We start from the raw sequence: 22,221 nt of genomic DNA on the forward strand, positions 1-22,221 counted from the left end.
TAGGTATTACTCAATTCTCAAGGAAATAATCCAAATGTTAACCATATGGCAAAACTAATCCAAATTAAAGATTCCCAGGATACAAGGCAGGTACAAGAAAGGGATGGCATATCCTTGTGAAAGCTCTTACTGCCTTTGCTGGGACTTATAAACCAAAGACACTTGGATCAATACAAAGGGAAATTACTTGAGAAAACCACAAAGGAGTTATGTTATAAAAATACCTTCATGTGTAAAACACCATAGGGGTAAACCCAGCACAACATTTGCAAGTAATTTCTCTAACCTGAAAGACATTTTTATAGCAAAAACAAAACAGTGCACAAGGGAAAAGTGGGGGATGCAATCTGACCAGCCTGGAAATGGCACCAACCCCAGCCCCTTGCACTCCTCCATTGGTTCTAATACAGCCCATGTCTGATGGAAAGGGTTCCTTTATGCTTTGAAGAAAAATCAATTAGTTTTGAAGCCACTAAGCACAAAGTTGGAGGCCTATTTTCAATTAAAATCCATTTAATAGACAAGGAACAACGTATGAATAGAAGGCTAATCACAGCATGAAAGAGGGTTAATAGTGGATTGCCAAGAGCAACAATGGCTTAATGCATTTCAGAACAATAAAAATCCTCACAATTTTATTAAAGTGACACAGACAAAAAGTATCCCTGTGTCCTCCCTCTGCTGCTCAACAGGACTGTGATCTCAGCTGGGATACTGCATTGTTTTGCTACAGCAGAACTTGTGGAGATTAACAGACACTACATATCTGGCAAAAATTCAGAGTGAGCACGGGGCTCCCCACCAGCAGCCACATGACTGAGCAGATCAGAGGTGACAATTCATTAAGAGTGTCCAGGAAAAACAGCAGAGGCAACAGGGATGCTGGGATGGCAGCAAAGGCAATGATGGGAAGGAAAAAAGGATTCTGCAGGGTATTTGAGCCTTTTGGCTGTTATCCAGAAAAGGCTGAAAATCGCTGGAGCAGACCACCAGAGAGGGTGAGAGAAGAAACAAGGAAAACAGGGGAGAAAACCTATGAAACAGGGAAGAAAATCCATGAAAACTTCATGAAAGCCTTGTAAGAGTGGGAGCTTTGCCCAGTGCCGAGTTCAGCGTTCATTCCACAGGAAGGAGAAACCTCTTCTGCCACTGGCACCACAAAAGCACCTCTGTGGATGTGCCTGGGACACCGGGATGTGGCACAGGTGGCCCAAAGCTACGCTGGTGACACAGCCAGCACGGATCCTGGGAGCAGCCAGGCTGGCCTTGGCACACAAACTTCATTTATCTCCAGTGTCTCCTGCTCCAGACACCTCTGCTTCCTTCTCTCTCCCCAGTGTCCCAGTTTGTGGCGTAGCCTCGTGCACACAAATCCTTTGAATTTTTCATCTCGCTCCATGTTTTTGTCTGAACACAATGCAGCTCCTCAGCCTCAGAACAGCAGCAGGACAAAATTACACAGAACAAACCATCACTGTCTGGAAGGGAATGAATCCAGTTCCAGTGGCAGGAAATTATTATAAAAACACAGATGCAATTAAAATGTTAGCTTTTAAAGATAAAAGCCTGGACTAAAACCTTGCATCTCACGTGAACTAACTGGGCAACATATTATTTCCTGCAAACCACAGCCAGCTAAACAAATTCAAGCATTTATAAAGTGATAACTATTCAGGGTCATAACAAATAGCTTATTGACAAAAAAAGGCCTATTATTTATAAGGCATCTCTTAAAAGGCTCACTTTTTTCACTGTCAAATCTTTTTAAACATTACTCACTTTATTTTAGTTTAATTAGTTTTAAGATATGAAATAACTAAAAGTATTACACCTCTGAAACACGTTAGGGAAAATGGTTTTTTTCCTTAATGGATTCAAACTCAATTTTTTGAAATGCACATTTAAACACCACTGTCAAGCACTACAACAATCTGAATAAAATCATTTCCTCTCCTGCTTCTACAGGGTTTCCCCTGAAGAAGCCAGCTGTTACATATTTATTTTTCCATTATGTGAGTCGTATCTCATAAATCTGCTCAGCATTTGGTGAGCTTACAGATCAATAACTAGGCATCCCAGCAATAAAAATCTGATACAGACTTCTCTGAATATATTTCACACTTCAGAGGTGTATTTTTCATCTTTTCAAGCCAATACAGCCATCCCAGTGATAAATAACTAGTTTGGGATGAGAGGGATCCTTGGGGGGCAGAGGTTCCACCTGAGAATCTGGTTTCTAGCTGATTCAGGGCAGCTAAGCCCCAGGCTGGATGTTCCTGTTGCTGCACCAGAAGCAGCTCAACAAAGCTTTTTTCACACCACTGCTGACCATTATTTCTCTCCCTCCTACAGTCTTAGTCAAGTTTTCTCATTACATATATATGCTAACCTATTCCTTTTCAATTTCATAAACTAGACAAGGAAAACAGGATTTAAACATCAAAGTCCTAAAATTCTAATTTCCGTAGAGTAAATTAATCTTCTCATTCCTGCAGTTTCACCAGCATAAATTTACAAAAAAAAAAAAAAAAAAAAAGTGTGCATTTAATATAGGGCTTCCACTCCACACAGGGTTCCTGTTCACTCCAACAGTGCATAACCTGCATCAACTCCTCCAGGCAGCTTATGTGCATCAACACAGCCCTTCCCTATAAATATGCAGGATGGCAGCAGCCATAAACAACAACAGCCTGCACAACCAACTTCCAGTTCCTGAAGAGCTGGATCTGGTGCTCCACAAGACCCCTGGCACCCAAGGGGATGGTGGCACATTCAAACTGGACTTTCCACTGGCATTTTCCTCTTCCTAAAATCACAGTTTACTGAACAGATGCCACATGCACCTGTTTGAAACACTAATCCCCCAGGAGACAAACATTGGAAGGTCATGATTCAGAGCAGAACAAAGAACTTGCAGGGAAAAAAATTTGGCACCTTCATTAGGGAACAGAGCATACAGAGCAAAGGAAGTAAAACAGCACATTTTGGAGCTAAAAGAGACAATAGGGCAGAAAGAAAGGGATGAGAATAAATAGAGAATAACATATCTATGAAAGGACTCCTCAAATTAATCTCTGTGCAAGTCCAAAGAGACACCAATATCTGAAAAACAAAACACAATGCCAAAATATTTCCCATGTGGGAATCAAGAAGAATCTGAAAAATTCACTCATCAGATAAGAAAGGAACAGGCATTTTTGTCTATCAGCAGTAGGGAGAAAGTTCAATATTTTGAGGAAAACAAGAACATATAAAGGCCATAAAATAATCATTTTGAGACTCGTAGAAGTTGGAGTTAGATGAAAGTGCAGGGGACCAGTTTCAGCTTCAGACCATTTTGTGATTCTGTCAGTAAAGGGGCTTGTAAGACAAAACTACATAAGGGAATACACAGAGGGATGGATCAGAGAGTAACCATTAGACCTGAACAGGTAGTTGAGGATTTTCCAAGTCCTCAGCTGTAAACAGACTAAAGGAGGTTTTGCTGCTACAGCTGGCAACACACAAGTTTATAAAAAAACAATCTGATGTAAAATGAACCAGGTGGAATTGCATCCTAAAAAAAACCAAAAATTAGTGTAGGCTGAGAACTGCAGGGGAGTAAGTCAGGCAAGGTGAGGGTTAAATGTCTCTCAAAGGAAAGAGGAATACAAAAATAATGGAGACTTCTATAAGAAATAGTTTTGGAAGGTAACACTGAAAGCTATCCAAAAAAAATGAAGGTTGTGTCACATACCTACTATTGAAATTAAAGCTCAAATAAAAATAAATATATGGAGAAAAATATGATAGAGAAACTCATTAACCAAAAAAATGTAATCAAAATTTTAGAACCTTGTACAGGCATGAGAATTTTACGTGAATTTTCAGATGTAACAACAAAGATTAAAAAGAACCTGTAATGACTTCTGGTGAGCAGGTAATAAGGGATACATTAGACAAATTTACTATGCTGAGTAAATAATAAAGAGGATTCAAGGATGCAAAGCATTATTTCACAAAGGTCTTTTCAGTCCTATAATTAAAACTTAAGCAGACAGGCTTCAAAAACACTCTAAGAAAATTCTGAAAGCATGATATGAATCGGATCTCATTCAAACAAGTAAAAAAGGAAAAATGTCAAGATCTGAAAGGCACAAATTTTACGAAAGAATGACAGGGCAGGTAGAATCCTAGTTAGAAAACTACAGAAAATATGGAAAGAGCAGCAATCCCAGTCACTAGAGACAGCAGATAACTAATTCAGAGAAGAAAGCAGTCTTTATAAAATACTCCAGAAGTATTTCCTATCTCCCAGACTACTGAGAAAGAGATACAGATTCCAGATAAATCCAAACAACAAAATTAATTAGAAAACAGAATACTCCTTGGTCTTCAGAAAAGAAAGTAAAAAAACAAAAATCCTGAGGTAGAAAATTAAATCTAAGAATTACATATGTTTATTAACAGTTTGAATATAAATACAGCTACCAGTCCCAGATTCTAAGAGGAATTTTCATTCCCATACCACTGGAATAATTTATTGAGATTGAGAGGAGAGTTGTACTGCCAAACAAGGAAAGGTTTCATAAACAGATTGTTGCATAATATTATTTCCTACCAGATGTCTTTTTTGTTGGTATACTGGGGATTGCTAGTTAGTGATATTCACCCAGATCAATTAAAATCTTTTATGGAAAAATGCATTTCAGATAAATTCCATAAAAACCCCAAAAATCTTATCTCTTTTTGTAAGCCGATTTACAGAAGAGAAGCAAGCATGTGTGTCCTATGGCAGCAGTGTCTGGCTTTAAAAATAAGTTCATGATGTGCATTCCTACTTTGCTTAAAAGAGTTTTCATATGAATGAACTTTAACTTTAAAAAAGAGGTACAAAGAATGGTAGCTACCACTAGTCATACAATTTGTTCCAAAAATGGGATTTCAGGCACAGGGATCAAGGAATATCCAGAGTGAAGGGCAGAAGGGGCTGTACCACAAGTAGCTCACTTGCATATTCTGTGCTACTTTTTGTGCAAAATGTGTCTCCTCTTTAAAAGCAACATCATTTCAAACATGCAGATTTGCCACTTCCATCTCTGGAATTACTAGATTACTGCCTCTTGGTGAAAATTAAGCATTATAAATTTAAATATGTTAAAATTCAGTGAGATACTTAAAACCAGCAGGATCTGTAGAAAGGTAATGATGTTAAAATTCAGCCTAAATTAACAAAAGCCTCCCAGGTGAGGAGGGATGTGGACTCCTTGGACAGAACAGGCAGCATTACAAGCAGCACAGTCTCTTCACAGACCTCTGAACTACACATCACTTTACACATTTACCAATGTAAATTTAGGTGTAACAGCCTCAGAATGCAGGAATATTACCAAGTACTTCAAAGACTGCAATATCTTTTCCTTCCAAATACTCATATTAATAGTATGAACATCCTCCTCAAGGCTTAGAAAACATATAACTTCACTTGGAACAAGACAGGGATTTCTTAGTTAGGTCACCTCTTGGAGAAGAAAAATATGAAATCTTATCAATGCATTTCTTAAAGTAATACCTGAGTGACAGTTTTCCATTTTCAGTATCTTCAAGTTGGAACCTTATAATCAAAATACAGAAAGATTTCAGCAGACTTAACATTCTGAACAACTGATATATAGAGGCTCAAGGAAACAGGTGCTCCCTTTCCAAACACACATTTTAATAAAAGAAGACATGGATGGGAAGACTAGGCAAATAAAAAGTGGGAGAGACATCCTTGGGAGATAAAAGAGCTTTGAGCAGTATGTATAAACACATCACAGATGGTACCTGTCTCCAACTAGGATTCAACATATTTTATCCCAGAATGCTGCTGGAGAGACCACGGGACAAAATCTTCTTTCACATATGTCATTGGGCCCAGGTCCAAATTCTCTTTGGAAGTCACCAGAAGAATAACAACTGTGATGGATGGTAATATCCCATTAGACTTGCTTGTTTGATTCCTGAATGATCCCTTTAAGGACACTCAAGAGGTGAAGAAAGAAAATTACTGTGCTTTGGATGGTAGCAATTAGACACTATATTTGCTTATACATAGACGATTAATTTCCTCATCCTCTCCTCATAGCTGAAAAATTGGTACAGTAAAAGATGAGATAGTGATAAATAAAAGTATTCTGCCAGTTCTGATTGCCAAAAGAAAAAAGCCAAAAAATGTGTAATTCCTTATTTATTCAAAGAACAAAAATTAGTCAGCTAGTAAATGAGACAGACTGAGTATTACTGGATGAAGAGGAATAACAGGGAAGGCTTTCCCTTTTTCCATTTGCATGTAACTGTGCTGACAGTAGATGGGATTTTCACTTTCCAAGCACTACTGTACATCTGCACTACTGCTTTGAAATTACAGTAATTGTTTATACCTTGTACAATTGCTCTGCACATCTGGGTTTTTCCACTTGACTCTATGGATTTTTTTTTTTTTTAGAGATTAGAAGTGTAAATACAAGGAAGAGGTATCCCAGATTTTGTGGTTTTTTTTCAGTTGAGGAGAGGGTTTGCAACTTTTAAGCTGAACTGAACTTTGAGCAAGGGAAAAAGCTGCAGGTAGGTCACACACTGGATATGCAGCACCACTCTGGTCATGAGATACGTAAATGCTCAAGGAATTCAGAGGCACTCCTCTATCTTCCTGAGAAATTCACAATTCTGACCCAGAATAAAGTATGAATGAAGTCAGTTCAAGCTCTCTGCTCACCAGCCTGCTTTGCAGTGGCTGCAAGGAACACAGGAGTGCTCAGAAGGATGAAGAAAGTCAGTAAATGCCACACACCTTTTATCAACAGCACTTTTCTAACTCTGAAAGTCCCCTGCATCACACACTTGTGTGAAACAAGAGAGAGGGGTTGTGCTGGGAAAGCAAAGGAGTGCCAGTCTGGGAGAGGTGAATCAGCAACTGTGCATGGACTGAATAGAGATTAAAACAGGTTTGGCTGTCTATACCCTCAAGAGTCTGTGAGGGATGCTGGGACACACACTGGGCATCCAGGAAACACTTGCTTCTCCTCTGTAAGTAAATAAATCTAAGATACAATATTGTGTTATTATCTTACATCTCTGCTCAAAAACACATTCTGCAAGAGCACCACATTGAGTAAATAAAACAGCCTATGATTAATTATTCATTGTAAATCTGTAACTACTTATTATTCTTCTAAAGGAAATATAACTCACTTCCAGAGTCCAAAACTCGTCTGTCTGCTCAGAAGTTGTGACAATATTATTTTTACTTTCCCCTTCAAATCACAAGAAAGATTGTGTATCAACCTGAAGCAGAGGCTAAAGCCATATCCGGAATGGTGTGTGACAACCTGTTTTATATTCTAAACTAAGACTACACTACAGATAAGTGCATTCAGCTACCAAGGGGCTGGGTTTCCTGATATATATGACAGAGGAAGAAAAGTCAACTCCAAGTATAATTTAGTTCCTTCATCCTTTGTAACTCTCCCAATGAAGTGAACAACAGAGCAACAATTCATCCCAGGAGGCTGTGGCTCCTGGCAGCTCCTCAGGGCTTCCTCTGGTGCCGAGCAGCACCTCCCTGTGTGAGCATGGATGCAAGGAGGGCATCAGCAAGCCAAAGGCTACCAATGACTCCATGTTATCTACTCCTTTCTTCCTGTTTCTCCTGCTCAGACCCACTCGGGCCAGCAGTTGAGAGGGACCCTCCACACGCACCCTCCTTCGGCCGGTGTGTCCCCAGCTCCACGACGATCTGGGCACAGTAGACCACTCGGGTTTGGATCCCACCTCCACAGAGTCCTGCCTGCTTCTGCTGCTGAGGGTCCTGCTGGTCAAGGAGCAGAGACACTTGGCAAGCTTTCCATTCAGAGGTCCTCCAGGCAAACCTTTGGGAATAGAGAGAGAACAGGTAAAATGAGTTTTTGAAAGACTGCAGATAAGGGAGAGGTACGTTATTAGATGACAAAATACAACTGGTTTAATCTTTATAGCAGCACTTTCCTATCCAAAACAGGGAATGTTTGGAAACATTTTAAATGTTAAACTTGCATAGGTTAAGTAAAGTGCTATTTGTCTAGAGCACTTGTGTAAAACTTTTGACAGAGCACCAATCTGCAAAGCGTTCTGAAGCACTAAATCACCCTGACAGCACCTTTGAGCACAGTGTAAAAAATGAGTGAAGATTAAGAGGTTTGATTAAGTGTGAACAGCAGTTTTCAAACATGTGTCTCACAGCACTAAACCACCCCTCTCTGCCAAGAGCTGAACACCTCTCTCTGAAATGCCCCTGGCAGCTGAAATCCTGCATACTTCAATGGAGCTCCAAGCACTCACAGCTCTTCCACAGGGGGCACCTTTCCAAGTGCCCAAGGTCCTGCCAGTTCCTTCAAGGGATTGGCTAAAGCATCTCAATTAATTCCATTTTCCACAAATTGTGATACACACCAAGCTCGAGACAAGAAATACTTTCATTCTATGTTCCGTTCACACCTAATAAAGTGCATCAAAGGTTTTCAAGGAATTATAATGTTTTGGGACACAGGTAGGTGAATGTACAGACAACAGTTGTTAGTGTGTACCAGCTTAAATGCCAGGAAGAGCTTACTAAAACGACAGAGAAAACAGCAGTGTATATCCATGGAAAGCAGAATTTATTTCCCCATCATGACCGAAAATGTAGAGTATATTTCTAACACAAATGTTTCCTCAGGCAGAGTTCACTTTGATTCACAGGTCATAGTCTGAGGGGAGTAAATAAGAGCCCAAAGTCTTCCCGAGCTTCCCAGACACAAATCTTAGGCAATACTGTTTTTATAACCAATCTGTTCACACTTGTGCTGCTTTATGCCTCCACTCCTCCAAATTTCCTAGGTTATTTTTACCACAGAATCTTTGGGTTTTGTGTAATGTAAACTACGTAAAATAATTTCCCTCCTTTATTCTCAAGACAAATACTCTCTCCTTCAAAAGCAGATCCACAGTTGTTACAACTACATATGTTCCTTAACTGCTGACTGATCACTGTAAACTCAAACACAGTGGGGTGTCTCTGCACAAAAAGCCTTCCACATCATAATTCTGCTTATTCTCCACAGTATCTACTCCTGACAGCTATAACAAGCAAACCTGCATCTCAAAACTATATGAAAAATAAACACATTGTTGGAGCACACATGTTCTCTTATTTTGTGAATGCTGTTTTTTTAATTAGCCCCAAAGTTTGTAATGTATTCACAAAAAAATATTTGTGAATCCTGCCAATTACTTGCATTTACAGGTACTGTTCAGATGAGCTGTCATGCTCTCTTAAATAACTCGCAGCATCCTGTGCAAATCTGGATAAACACACAGGTTTCATTACCCCCAAAGAAAATAATAAAGAGCACACTTTTCACATGACAAGTATCAAATACCTAACTCCCACAACATGTAACTCTTTAGTTCCTTTTGGGAATTCTTAATCCCATTTCTTGGACCTGCAGTGTTAAATGCAACCATAAAGGCAATGAAAATGCTCTTCATCAAACACTGGGTGAAGACGATTCCTCCTCCACATCCCTTCAGAACTCTATGCTTTTCAGATCTACTTTAGAAATTAAAATCTTAAGTATAGAACACACGCATCTTTCCACAGCCATGGAAATAGTTGTTTTGAGGAAGTATTTCTTAAAACAAAAACTGACTAAGTTAAAACTCATTATCAATATCTGGCTTAGGAAATCAGCTGTGAACTCTAGATCCTAAAGACTCATTTCCAGGGGTGTGAGCATCTGCTTCTCCTATTCAGTGTCAGCTGCGGGAATTAACACCTATGAAAATTAGGCCATCGGTGATTAAAATTATGCAAAATAACTAAATCTGAGCTCAGAGAGATAATTAAACTTCATCAGCTCTTGAATTAAAAAGAAAAAAAAGATCCCTTTATATATTCTCCCAGAGTAACTTGTGTGAGCATGTGCAAGGACAGCTCTCCACAGCTGCAAGCCTCTGCCCTGTCTGCTCTTACCTGCACACGTCCTCAGCTGTCCAGTGCTCCAAAAACAAATCCTGACCTCCAGGCATAAAAAGGGACACATTTCCATAGCCATTAACAAGCCCACCAGGAGGTCAAAGGGCTGGAGTGTTGCTACCAGTCCCCAGTACAACTCCAGAGCCTTCTAGCACAGTTCACCGCACTTCCTCTCCAGTCTTTACTACTTCATACTAATGCCTTATCTTTAATTTGGGCAGGCATAATAAACCTCATTTACAAAGTGATACCATCACACCTGTATCTCAGCAATAAGCCTTTTTAACAAAAATCAAGCCTTAATACATTCCCATTTTCCATCATTTAACTTCTGAAAAGCTTTGAATTTCCAACAAAGCAAAGAGAGTTTTTGCTATATCCCTGTCTCGTAACGTAGCAACCACAACCAAAATGAATGATATGAAGACATAATCATAATTCTGGAAAATCTATCTATTCCCAGCGAACATGAAAGCAACACATCACGGATAAAAAAGATATAATACATTGTTTTAAAACTCATGACTCGGTGACAGTTATGAAACAAATAAGGGCTCAATATCTTTCCGATTTATAGTAACCTCCTGGTCTCTTTAGTCTATAGGACTTATGCTCTTAGTGGTTACACAAGTTTTATACCTGTATATAGCCATTCACTTTAATTGAACTATCCCAAATTTATATGACAATAAAAGAAAGCAGAATCACCTCCTATGTGTTTAAGCTTTTTAAGTACTTAATCCTTTCAGAACAAATAACCAAAGGTAAAACAAAGCGTAAAGCTCTAGAGTCTTACACGCAGTTAAAGTGTTTTATTTTCTTGCATTTAGACTATTGATTATAGATGTTATTATAAACTTCAGTCATAAATTTAAAAGCCCTTCCCATTTAATAGCAAATTTACACCTGTGCTACCTACATGTGATGGGACCTTTAACTTGTAGCTTTACCATGGGCATAGACGTTATATTTAACTGAGCAGTTCTGAGGCTCAAAGTATTTTTGTCATCTCTGGATCCTTTTAGGAGACTGGAATATAACTTCACCCACCTCTCTCTGTACAGTACAACTCTTCAAGTGCTACCTCTTAAACTGCTGCTTTTTTATGTCAGTGAATGAAGCCCACATCATGTACATTCATGCAGTCATGAGGTGCTCTCTGCCCCTGCATTAAAAAACAGCCTCTAGAAAATCATAAAATCACAGATTTGTTTGGGCTGGAAGGGACCTTGAAGATCATCTCATTTCAACCCCCTTGACTATCCCAGATTGCTCCAAGCCCTGTCCAACCTGGCCTTGGACACTTCTAGGGTTGGAGCAGCCACAACTTTGCTGGGCGAGCTCTGCCATCAACTGACCACCCTTACAATGAAGAATTTCTTCCTAATATTCTTCTAATATAATATTAATTTCTTCCTAATCCCATTCCTTTTGCTCAGTAACTTGTTCTGGTCTATGTCCTAGCCCACTCTCTTTGCTGTGGCTGAAGCATGCTTTGCATAATTCTTGCCCTAAAACTAAAGGAAAGACTACTTGTTTCCAAATCAACCTAAAAAAAAGATTTCTAGGAACTTGGAAAGTAAATAGGAGCCTCACTTAAAGGATTTAAAAATGAATCTGATTAGGCAAACAGAACAAAAGAAGGAGTGGTTTGTGTTGAAACCAGACAAATGAAGGAGTGCCTTTTTTATTTCTGCTACTGAAGCTCCTTAAATTCATCATCTTCATTTAAGGGGTAGAAAGATCATTGTTTGGTAAGCCTCAGCAAACAGCAGATGAAGTGGCATATATTTAAGGAGAAAAAAAGCATAATCATTATAGGAATTACCCTACAAATAGAATGTGGTCAAATAAGGAGAATAGGAGCATTTAAGGTTTCTTGTATTATTTCACAAGGATTAACACAACATCTCTCTATGTCTGAGCTTTTTCCAGTAGCTCAGTCACCAATTCCCAAGGACCAGCACCAAATCACCAGGCTGCTAACTCAAATATGGACCAATAGCAACCTTTACTAGCTGCTGAAATCTAATAACATACATTTTTTACTTCTGTTCATTAATACAAAATCCTGGTCCCCACAGCCTTACATCCAGTAGACACACAGCACATACTGCAATATTATGGATTTTCATTCTCGCTTGTTTCTTTATACTGAGTGAATCAATCAAAGCCTAGTAACCAGGCACTGCTGTAAAATTCTTCTGCACAGTGTGAGAAGGTCATAGCCTACCACCTGCATTTTGAGATATTACATCCCTGGAAATAACAATTAACTAAATACCAGAGTTGTACTTTTTAATATTTTCAGCTAAGTGGCTCTATTAACCTACAAGTTTAATGCTCTTTTTCTGAGCTAGCACATTAGAGTTCATCCTCACTCATGCAGATACTGCCCCGGAGGTGTTGCCTCAAGGTAGGGAGGCATAACAGGATGGGGAAGGTTTCAGAGTTCACAGGCTCATGAAAACCTGGGCATAGCAGCAATGCACTGAAAGAACAACAGATATTCTTCTATAGAGAGAGAGGCACCTACAAAAATTATCAGTGGTTTGCAGGTTCTCACCTTTTGTGCTCTCCTGGCTCTACACAACCGTTTGCCCTTCAATACAGTGCAATGTCAAAAAGAGGAAGTGAGAAACCAGGGACAGACCCACGTCTGTTCCCTCCCTGATTAACTTCCAGCCAGTCTCCCCCAATCAGGTGTCACCTGCACCCACGCTCCTGTACAAAATCAGCAAGACAATGTGTTAATCTATTGTCTTTGAAATTGATGTGCACTTGGGCAGGAGCAAAAATCACTCTGTAAGAGCCTTTCCGTAGGATGTAATCAAGCAACAGAATATTTTTTTATACTTCCTCTCTTCTGCTAGCAGGGTGCATAAAAATGATCAGCATTTGATTTTGAATGAGCCCAGTGATACAGAGACACTTTTATAGGTGATGCCTTCCTAAGAAATGTATCCTACAAAGGTTTTATAGAAGGTTTTGGCAGTATCTGGCAAAATCCCCAGAAACTCATGACTTGAGCACTGAACAGTTCTCCTATTAAACACACTCATTCACAGACAGGGAGATTTTTCTGCATGCATAGAAAATTCTATCAATCCCAAAGCATTTTACAGTCAATCTCAGAACACATCACAGGAAAAATCAAGCCATATTTTATTTTCTTTGCAAAGCACACTACCAGACTCCTCTGTTAGCCTGGCCAAGCAAAATTGCAGACCAGAAAGGTGAGATCCTCTCCTTCACAACACAAACCAAGCAAGCTCTCAGGGACTGCAAAGTTTCCCATTTCAAGAAGCACACAGAGGTGCTCAATAAAGTCCAATCTATTACCTCCAAGCAGTTCCCATCTTTCTCAAGCAAGACTGGGATTTTTTTATGGGGAGATGAAGACAATAATTAAATCTTATGTAAAAGTTAAAATTTCAAAGCCAATAAAAGCTCAGCCATGGAGACCTGCCCAGTCTCTGCACAGCTGATGAAATTCACTGAAACAGCAACAGGACAAATGTTTCTGAGAACAAGAGCAACTGTTTTTAAAATATGAAAATGCAAACTGTAGTGGGTGCAATTCCAATTTATTTCTACATATAACTGTAATTATTGTAATAGGAATAATGAAATATACGAATAATTAGAAGAGTATTAGTAACAATAAATAATACCAATAATCACAGCTAACAATGACCAAATCGATGATCTCTCAGACACAGAGAAAGCACCACTTGCAACCCTCTCCATGCACAAACTGAGCAGGGAGGACCTGCAGGGGCTTCTTTACCTCCAAAACCTGGGGGAGAAGAAGAAGCTCTGGCCGTACCTGGGGCAGGGCTGCAGCGGTGCCTTCCCTCCTCCACTGCACGCTTCCCTCTGCTCCAGCTCCGGGCAGGGCTTGCCGGCGCCCACGGCCACGCTGCGCACGCGGCGGCGCCGGCCGCGCAGCCCCGCGGCCACGCTGCCCCAGCCGCAGCTGCGCGAGCAGGGGCTCCACGGGGACCACTCGGACGTGGCGCAGTCCTTGGGCATGACACACGACCTGGAGGTCACGGCCGTCACGGGGTCTTGCAGGCAGAGGCTGCGGGAAGAACACAGCGCAACAGCTGAGGAGGTCTTGCTCAATGAACTTCTTTTTCAAGAAGGAATCCATGGTCATTCCATCAGAAGATCTACATCAACACCAGTGCAACACAAGTCCTAATGCAGGGCATGTAACACATTTCCAACGAGCTCTGGGCGCAAGCTTGCATGCTGAGTACTTTGTAAATAATGTATCTCATTTATCTCGAGTTAAAACAAATGCACAAGGCATTATATTTGTGCTTGTGTAGCTAGAACTCCACAGTTCATCCTGTATGGAAAACAAAATCTAAGGCCAAGAGAAATACTGCCACAGGTAACCATTCTAATATCCCACACACAGGACTGAATGTCCTCCATCCATCCATCCAGTTCAGCAACTCTGCTCCTTTAAAACACAGTTAATCCCACACTAATAAGAAAGGTCTCAGTTCCATGAGGCTGCTATCAAGCATGTGCTGTCAAACAATGTCAGAGAATTTTCCAACCTGTCAAACAACCAGCGACTCAGGAATGCTGCAACTGTTGCTGGATTTTGGGACTTAGTAACTGCAGCTGACATCAGGACATGATCACTTTCATTCTGTAACAAATAAATGGCACCCTAGGCCAAACACAATGGGAAACCAGATTCTAAGGGCTACCAACTGATGAGATTTGATATCAAATGCAAAGTCCCACAGCAACATTTTGAAGAGTCCCAAAGCTACAATACATTTTGACTTCTGTATAGTGTTATAAGGACGATGCAAACTGGCCTCGGAAATTAAGACCACACCTGATGAACTCAGTGTGAACTCTTAATTTTTCTTCTCCAGCCTCCAGCTGCTTGTGGTCAAAGAGAACAAACACAGGTACACTTAAAAGGTGTGATATCCAGAGCTTCTGCCAGGGAAGCAGCCATTACCTCTCCTGCTATTCCTTACAGCACAGTTTGGGCAACATACCTCCCTCTAAAGCAAATAGACTGGGGCAATCATGTCAGCATTGCTGGGCAGCCTCATAGGGGGAGCAGAGAAGATAAAAGGCATTCACTCCTTTCTCCAGTCTAGAAATTGGTCCCCTTTTCACATAGGTCAACAGGAATATTTCCATTAAAACACATCAAGTTTGACTAGACCCTCAATCACCAGCAAAACAGATCATTCAGTGGCTTCTATTTGAACTTCAAAGTAAACAAAAAAAAAACTGTAACAACTTTTTGTCTCAATTTCTTCACCCAGAATAAAACTCAGTAATCTCACAGGTGCCGTGAGGATGAATTTACTGAAGTTTATTTAAACAACTTCAACAAGTAAAAACAGCATGTGATGTAACCCCTTCAAAATGAAACTATTCTTGCTTACAATTAAAAAACGTGTCACATTTTGAGTCAAATTTAACTGATTACAAAGCTGTCTCTGGTAAAAACATCAGTTCTATCAAAACAAGGTTCTGGAAAGTAATAATCATCACATAGGTACTTACTAACCCAGGGGTTTTGAGTAGGTTTTTGGAACATCAGGTTAGATGCAGTCACATGAATGGTCACTTTATTTCCTTTTTAATCTTTTTTCAACAGAGGAGCCACCCATGCCAAAACACTAACAAGGAAGAATAATTCCTGATTTTCAGTAAGTAAAACAGTAGCACATAAAAGACACTGCCCTAACTGATAGTACCAGAAAACTTGAATTTATCTAAGAACACAGAACGGGGAAGGGAGAGGGAAGGTAACTGATCTTACTTTTTAAAGTAATCAAAACTCCCCATTCAGATACAGCATGAATAGCAAAATCCACTTCTGGGGATGCATCACTGCAAAAGAGATTTTAGTCCTGCCTGATCTTTACTGAAACATCAAATAAAATGTAGCCTTTAGAAATCTGGACTGGATTCTTGGTCAAAATTATATTTGCCAGTCGCAGCTCTTAGCCAGACAATACCTCCCCTAATGGATTCTCCAAACCTGTGCCAACCCTCTGGCTGGGAAAGCCATCCCTGCCCAGAAATCACCCTTGCACTGGCAAAAGCCTTTGCCAGAGGCTGAATAGCTGCTCCTTTCCCTGAAAATCTCCCCCACTGCTCCTGCTATAAAAGGCAAGATGCTAACTTTGTTGACCTCAAGGTGAACGAGACATGGAGTTGGCAATTTCCATCCTGTTCAAGTAGGCTTTTGAGGGAGAATTACAAGCAACTGCTGAACAGAAAGAAAATTAATTAACTTGTACCTACTCACTCAGAGCCTCCAAGTCAAATTAATTGTGACACCGAGCAACACAAAGACAAATGTAAAAACACTCTTTTGCATGAAATTCAGACACAGCCTTTCATGTCACAGATGTATTTAGGATGATCTGATACAGATAAAGCCCAGACTTGTGAGACATTCACTGATCTGAGGCTGCAAACCAGGCACAGATTTGTGCTGCTGTGGCTGTGTCTAAACCAGCAGAGACAAGAACAAGGTCTTGGAGACAGGAGGTACTGTATCAGCCCTGGTTTTAAACTGATTTTCCACATATTCATGTCTCAGGTTAGATCTTCTACTCGGGGGTTGATCTGGTAACAGTGATACAGCAGAATACTTACACAACTGATGCTTTTTTGTGTGTTACATTCTTGGACTGACACTGTAAAAGCCCAGGAATTGTTTCCCAGCCCACGCTAGATGTCTGTGGCACAGGATGGATCCATTAGTGAGCAGCCAGCAGCAGCAGAGAGCACAGCTCGCTCAAGTGGCACAGTGCCCTCTGAGCCTCTTGTGTGCTCAAGGGCAATAAACCACTTATTAAAGAAACACAAAACACTAGGAAGGAAATCTTTTCACATCTGTTTCACACTCCCAGAGTCCTGGACCAGAACAGCAGAGGAGGAGTGAAAGCAGCCCTGGGTACCACCCTGACTGTGCATGTGCAGCTCCACACCCCCGTGGCTGTGTCACTTCAGGCTGCTGCCCACAGAGCAGCACCACTGATCTCCTCCATCTCCAGCCACACACACCCACGAGACACAGGAACTGAGCTGAACCCCACCATCTTCCTGCTCTGGACAAAAAGCAACTCACCAAAAATAGCACATTTTCCAACAGCTCAGTGCCTGTGCTACATGCCCTGCAGTCACAGAGCCATCACATCCCTGACATGGGAATCAGTGGGAGCAGGTCCATCATCTGGAAAAAGCAGCAACACCACCCAGGAGCCGTGCACCAGTAAATCAGGTTGGGCACAGCACAGGAGTCACCACTTCTTTCCCTTCCCAACTGCAGCAAGGCATTCAGAAGCACAGGTGGATGCATTTCCTTACATTACAGGATGAGACAGGCGGTTCTTGTAAAACCTTTTACACTGAAAGGATCACCTGTAACTGGGCACACTGAGAAGCTGTCACCATTCTGCTGGCACAGAGGCAGCACCAGGAGGACAGGGTACCACATCCACAGCCAGGCTCTCCTCCAGCAGCTTAGGAAGGCTCCTGGGAAGTCTCATGCCTGACCAGAGAACTCATGTTCAAGCCCACGTGCTGCAGAGCAAGATAATCCTGAAATGACCTAAGTTAACAACCCATTTCCATTTTTTCTCTTCTTCAGCAGTGTCTCCTATTCTGTAATCAAAGACCCAGCCCTACAGGCTGCTGAAATTCAAACTACCTATTCCTTGCACTTGGCCTGTAATATTAACATCTCATAATGGACGGTCTTGTCATGTTTCTAACAGCATCAAAACACTCATTTCCCTTAGAAATTGGCAAACTGTGTTAATAGGCATACTTCTGAGAATTCCTAATGTGTTTTTAGGGTCTTCAAGGGCTGCCAGGGATATTTTGGATACCATATATTCACTCTGTACAGCAGAGGGTTTTTTGGCAGAAGAAACATCAGTGCCTTCTGGACCAGGTTGGTGAAGATAGGGAATATTTGCCTGCCCTGCCATACAACTGACCTAAGGGAAAGAGAACTAGGAGATCTATAACCAAAACAAACATCAGTAAAGATGTCAAAGTTTTGGTGTCTCCAGAACTTAATGCACCAGATCCTTTGTTTTAATTAATAAATAAGTGCTGGCTTCCATTTGCACTACCTTGGCAGACTCTGAGATCTTGGGGCTACAGAGGCAGCTGGTTCCCAGCACAGTTTGAGAACAGGAGAAAAAACACAGTTATAATTGGACATCACTTCTAAAATCATCGAACCCCAGAATCGTTCGGGTTGGAACAGATCTCTAAGATCATCAAGTCCAATTATCAACCCAGCACTGCCAGGTCCAGGTGCCAGGTCCACCACTAAACCATTCCCCAAGTGCCACATCCACACACCTTTTGAACCATCCCCTGAGCAGCCTATTCCATACCTGGCCACTAAAATGTTACTCATGGAAACGAAAAAAGCCATCACTGCTCCTCTGTTTCTTCTGCTTTTAAATAAAAGCAAAAGAAATGACAGACAAAACTTTTGAAAAGAACATTAGAAAACAAAATATCCTTCTCCAACAGCTCAGGGATTTGTTTCAAGCCTGAGCACTGAGGCTTGATTCCTACATCTGCCAGGAGGAATGTGAACATAGAATTCCTCTCCCAGATCGGAATCACAACCATCAAATAGCATTTTACAGCACAGCATTTTCACTTCCTGATTGCAGAATTTTGTATTCATCTCGAGAACAGAAGAATGTCAACACTGAAACTGCAAATTTTTTTTCCTAAAAATATACAACACCAAAGTGGTTAAGCACAGTCCACTAGGAAATGGATAATGGAAATTTAAATTACAGAGGCAAACAAAAGAGTTGAATGCTGCTCCACCTCCGCCTTGACAGATGGGTTGTCCCTTGACTGAGTTTGACCTGAATTTTCACTTACAAAGTAAAGTAAACAGAAACCCAAATCCAAATCTATTATATCACTGTTGTCATCTTACACATATAATGAAGAGTTTAAGAAATATGTACATAAAAGACTCCTAATCCAAATAATAATAATAAAAAAATGCTTTATAACTGTTTGCTCCCGACTTTAACTTCTCAATAGGCTTATTTGAGAACTCACATCAGGTTAGAAAATCAGGTTAAATTTATTTAGAATTTCAATGTCTAACTACGCACATTTATTTTACTAAACTGCAATTTAGTGTCTAACCTAAACAACCTCTTGTAAAAAAAATAAAAAAAAAGAAGGAACTCAAGTGCCTTTGTCTCATTATTCTGCAGAGTTTTACAACTGTGACAAGACAGGAAAGCAAAAATAGCAGCATTTTTTTCACATTAACTTTTTGCATCTTTTCCAGAGATTTTTTTCTTTTTTTTAATGTATGGAAGTGCTCATGTTTAAATCTGTTATTGGATGTAAGGCTTAAGGCAAAACTATAACATTTTTTCTGAACTAAATTGAAACCTGAATTCTATCTGAAATAGTATGAAAAAAATTCCAACTTTTTAAATAAAGGAAGTCTTTAAAAAGTTCAAACCAGATCCACAGCATCATTCTATTTTGATATTACTCCTTTTATTTTCATGAATATAACGTTTCTACACCAAAATCATTTCTGAGCAAAAGCGGACTCGTCTCGAAGCCTACTGATGGTTTGGCTGTTCAATTGTTGTCATTTCAGGTGTTTTCAAAAAGGTCTGTCCCTTCCTTTCCTCTTTTGTTCCTTTTTCTTCCCTTTTGAGAAATGTTGAACCTCCAGACTGAAAAGATATTTTATTAAAAACATCCCCAGCTCTGTTTCCCTGAGACAGCATGTCCAGTGTTCCACATGCTTCTGCTCATCTCCAAGCAATTCCTATTTACAGCCCTGCAATCAGACACCAGTAAATTAAACAACCTTGGTAATAAATTGAGCCATAAATAAATCTTTGCCATTTCATTACAAATTAGGAGGCAGGATGAAGATGTGGTCCCTCTCCTCTGGAGGCCCTTGGTGGTGGTTAGCTGACCACTCCTGTTACCTGCAAGGACTGGGCAGTGGTGGAAGGCAAAGCCCTGGCAGAACAGCAGCTCAGAGGATGGTAAAGCACATCTTGGGATATTCCTGTCCCTGGCCTCAGTTGTCCAGAAGTTTAATTTACAGTGGTGCTTGCTTAGCAGCGTTAGAAATGGGAAACATCAGCCAGGAAATTACAGGAGCACAAATAAGGTATTTCTTTCCTGGTTTACAGCAGACACTTGGCTGCCTGCCAGCCCCCACTACGGGGTTATGCAAATGCATTTACTCTTCTTTATCAGTAGCCAAAATACCATCGCTGCTGTAAAGCAACGTCTGTAAGATCAGCCTGCACTTCAGAAGAATGGCAGCAAATCTGCTGCACAACAAACCGAGGAGGACACCACCAGGGGATGCTTAAAGGGAGTCGTTGTTAGGAGTATTTGATGTCTGTGACATTCCAGCCCTGGAACTAAACACAGATTGGATTCTGGGCTGGATTTTTAGCTTCGAATTTTAGGTCTGAAAGGAGAAAGGAAAAGTGAGTGTCTGGATGCTGTAACATGACATGACCTTTTCTCCTCTACTCAATCAATGGGCTTTGCTCTTGCATTTAGAGGAAGAGTAAAGGATGGGTCAGGCCCAGCTCTGCAGTAAATCTGAGACACAAGCTCAGCAGAAAAAGACTGCCAGGAGGTGGCTAATGGAGCTGTACACTCCCAAAAAGAGGGCTAGATCAGCAAAAAACCCAAAAAGGAACAAGGAAAAAGACAGCTCGATCAGGGATAGTCACTAAAACTAAAGCTCCCAGCACCCTCTGCACTGTCATCCATAAATTCAATGTATAACACAGCAAATAAAACATTTACAGAAAGTTTCCATTTCCATTATTAGAGCAAATATAGTATGAGTGTGTGAGGGCAGAGCAAGTGAAATTTTAACAAAATCGGGATCCTCCTTCCAGAGCCTCTGATAAGAAACAAGATGCAAGAGGCAGGAGAAAGCTAACAAGTGTTAACAGACATAAACCTGCTGCTGGTCACACTGTGGAATAAATCACAAGTGACTCCATTAAAGTCAAGCAGCTACATGAGCATAAAATCTGTATATTTAGAATCAACACATAATAAAAGGTAAGTAATAAAGTCAAGATGTCAGAAACTGCTGGAACATTTCACAAAGCCTGACTTTTTTCCAACTGATAAAAAATACTCTATACTTGGCTCTGGGTGTAATAGGAGCGGGTAAGGAAAAAGGTCAGAATTTGTATTTTCACCTCAGTGTGTGTGCAAAAACACTGCAGAAATTAAAGGGAGTAGAGAACTGGATGTAAAATAACCTCTTCTCTCTGCCATTTGAGTTTGTGCAGGCACCAGGAGCTATGAATTACTGAGAAACAGATTGATTCTGCAAAATTCAAGAGCAGGATTTTTCAAGAACTTCTCATTTCCTTGAAAAACAGAACACAGTAAGATCTCTAAAAATTCTGACTTTCTCAGAAGTCAATCAATTTATCAGTCATCTGTAGCTACTGGCACCTATCCAAATCCAACCTGAAGTCAAACAGCAGAGCTCAGCTTAAATTTATATGTGAGAAATAGAAAGAATAAATATTTATATTATTTGCTTCACTTTACTGTAACCTTCCCATTCGAATTACAGCAAAGCAACCTATATAGACAAAGATAAATCATTCGATAAGGACAGAAATCAACAGCCTCTATCAAAGATGGGCGTGCCAGTAACCTATCCTGTATCAACACCCATCAGGAAGGCTCCTCAATAAAGATGACAATCCCAGGTTTACTCACTGATTTCTTTCCAAAATATGCCTTCTAGCATATTCACGAGGCCAAACTTTTCAGACTTATTTTCACTCTGTATTGATTCATAAGAATGAAGGAGTTTAAGCTGATGCAATCTTAGCCTCTTAAACCAAATATATGCAGTACATGACTGAGAACGGATCCTCCCTCTCCCACAGCCAGGGCCCAGGAACTGCACAAAGTGATAGATAATTCCATTTCCTCAAAACAACAACAACAAAAAGAGACCCAGAAGAGAATTATTAAAAAACATAAAATGAATTTAAACAGTCGCAAATCGTAGAAAGAATGCAAAATCTTCAACGTATGCTAGAAAGGAATTAAATCAAGAAAAAAGGTTCATAAAGAAAACAGATAGATTTCATTTCCAACTCAAGAAGGGGACTCGTTCACTGTGG

At 40.3% G+C, this 22,221-nt stretch overlaps 1 protein-coding gene across 3 annotated transcripts in view; it reads right to left on the reverse strand.

Annotated features, from left to right (window-relative positions):
- The window catches only part of THSD7B (thrombospondin type 1 domain containing 7B), a 295,736-nt gene that overhangs the window by 168,059 nt on the left and 105,456 nt on the right, over positions 1 to 22,221 (reverse strand). For all 3 annotated transcript variants that reach the window (XM_077784906.2, XM_085584846.1, XM_085584844.1), the window contains exons 5-6: positions 13,842 to 14,096; positions 7,720 to 7,889 (exon numbers count right to left, since the gene is read on the reverse strand). In XM_077784906.2, coding sequence (XP_077641032.2) covers positions 7,720 to 7,889; positions 13,842 to 14,096 — 425 coding nt within the window. The remainder of the gene's footprint in view (positions 1 to 7,719; positions 7,890 to 13,841; positions 14,097 to 22,221) is intronic.

This window comes from Lonchura striata, chromosome 7, assembly GCF_050655825.1.
Source record: "Lonchura striata isolate lonStrDom1 chromosome 7, ASM5065582v1, whole genome shotgun sequence".
NCBI lineage: Eukaryota > Metazoa > Chordata > Aves > Passeriformes > Estrildidae > Lonchura > Lonchura striata.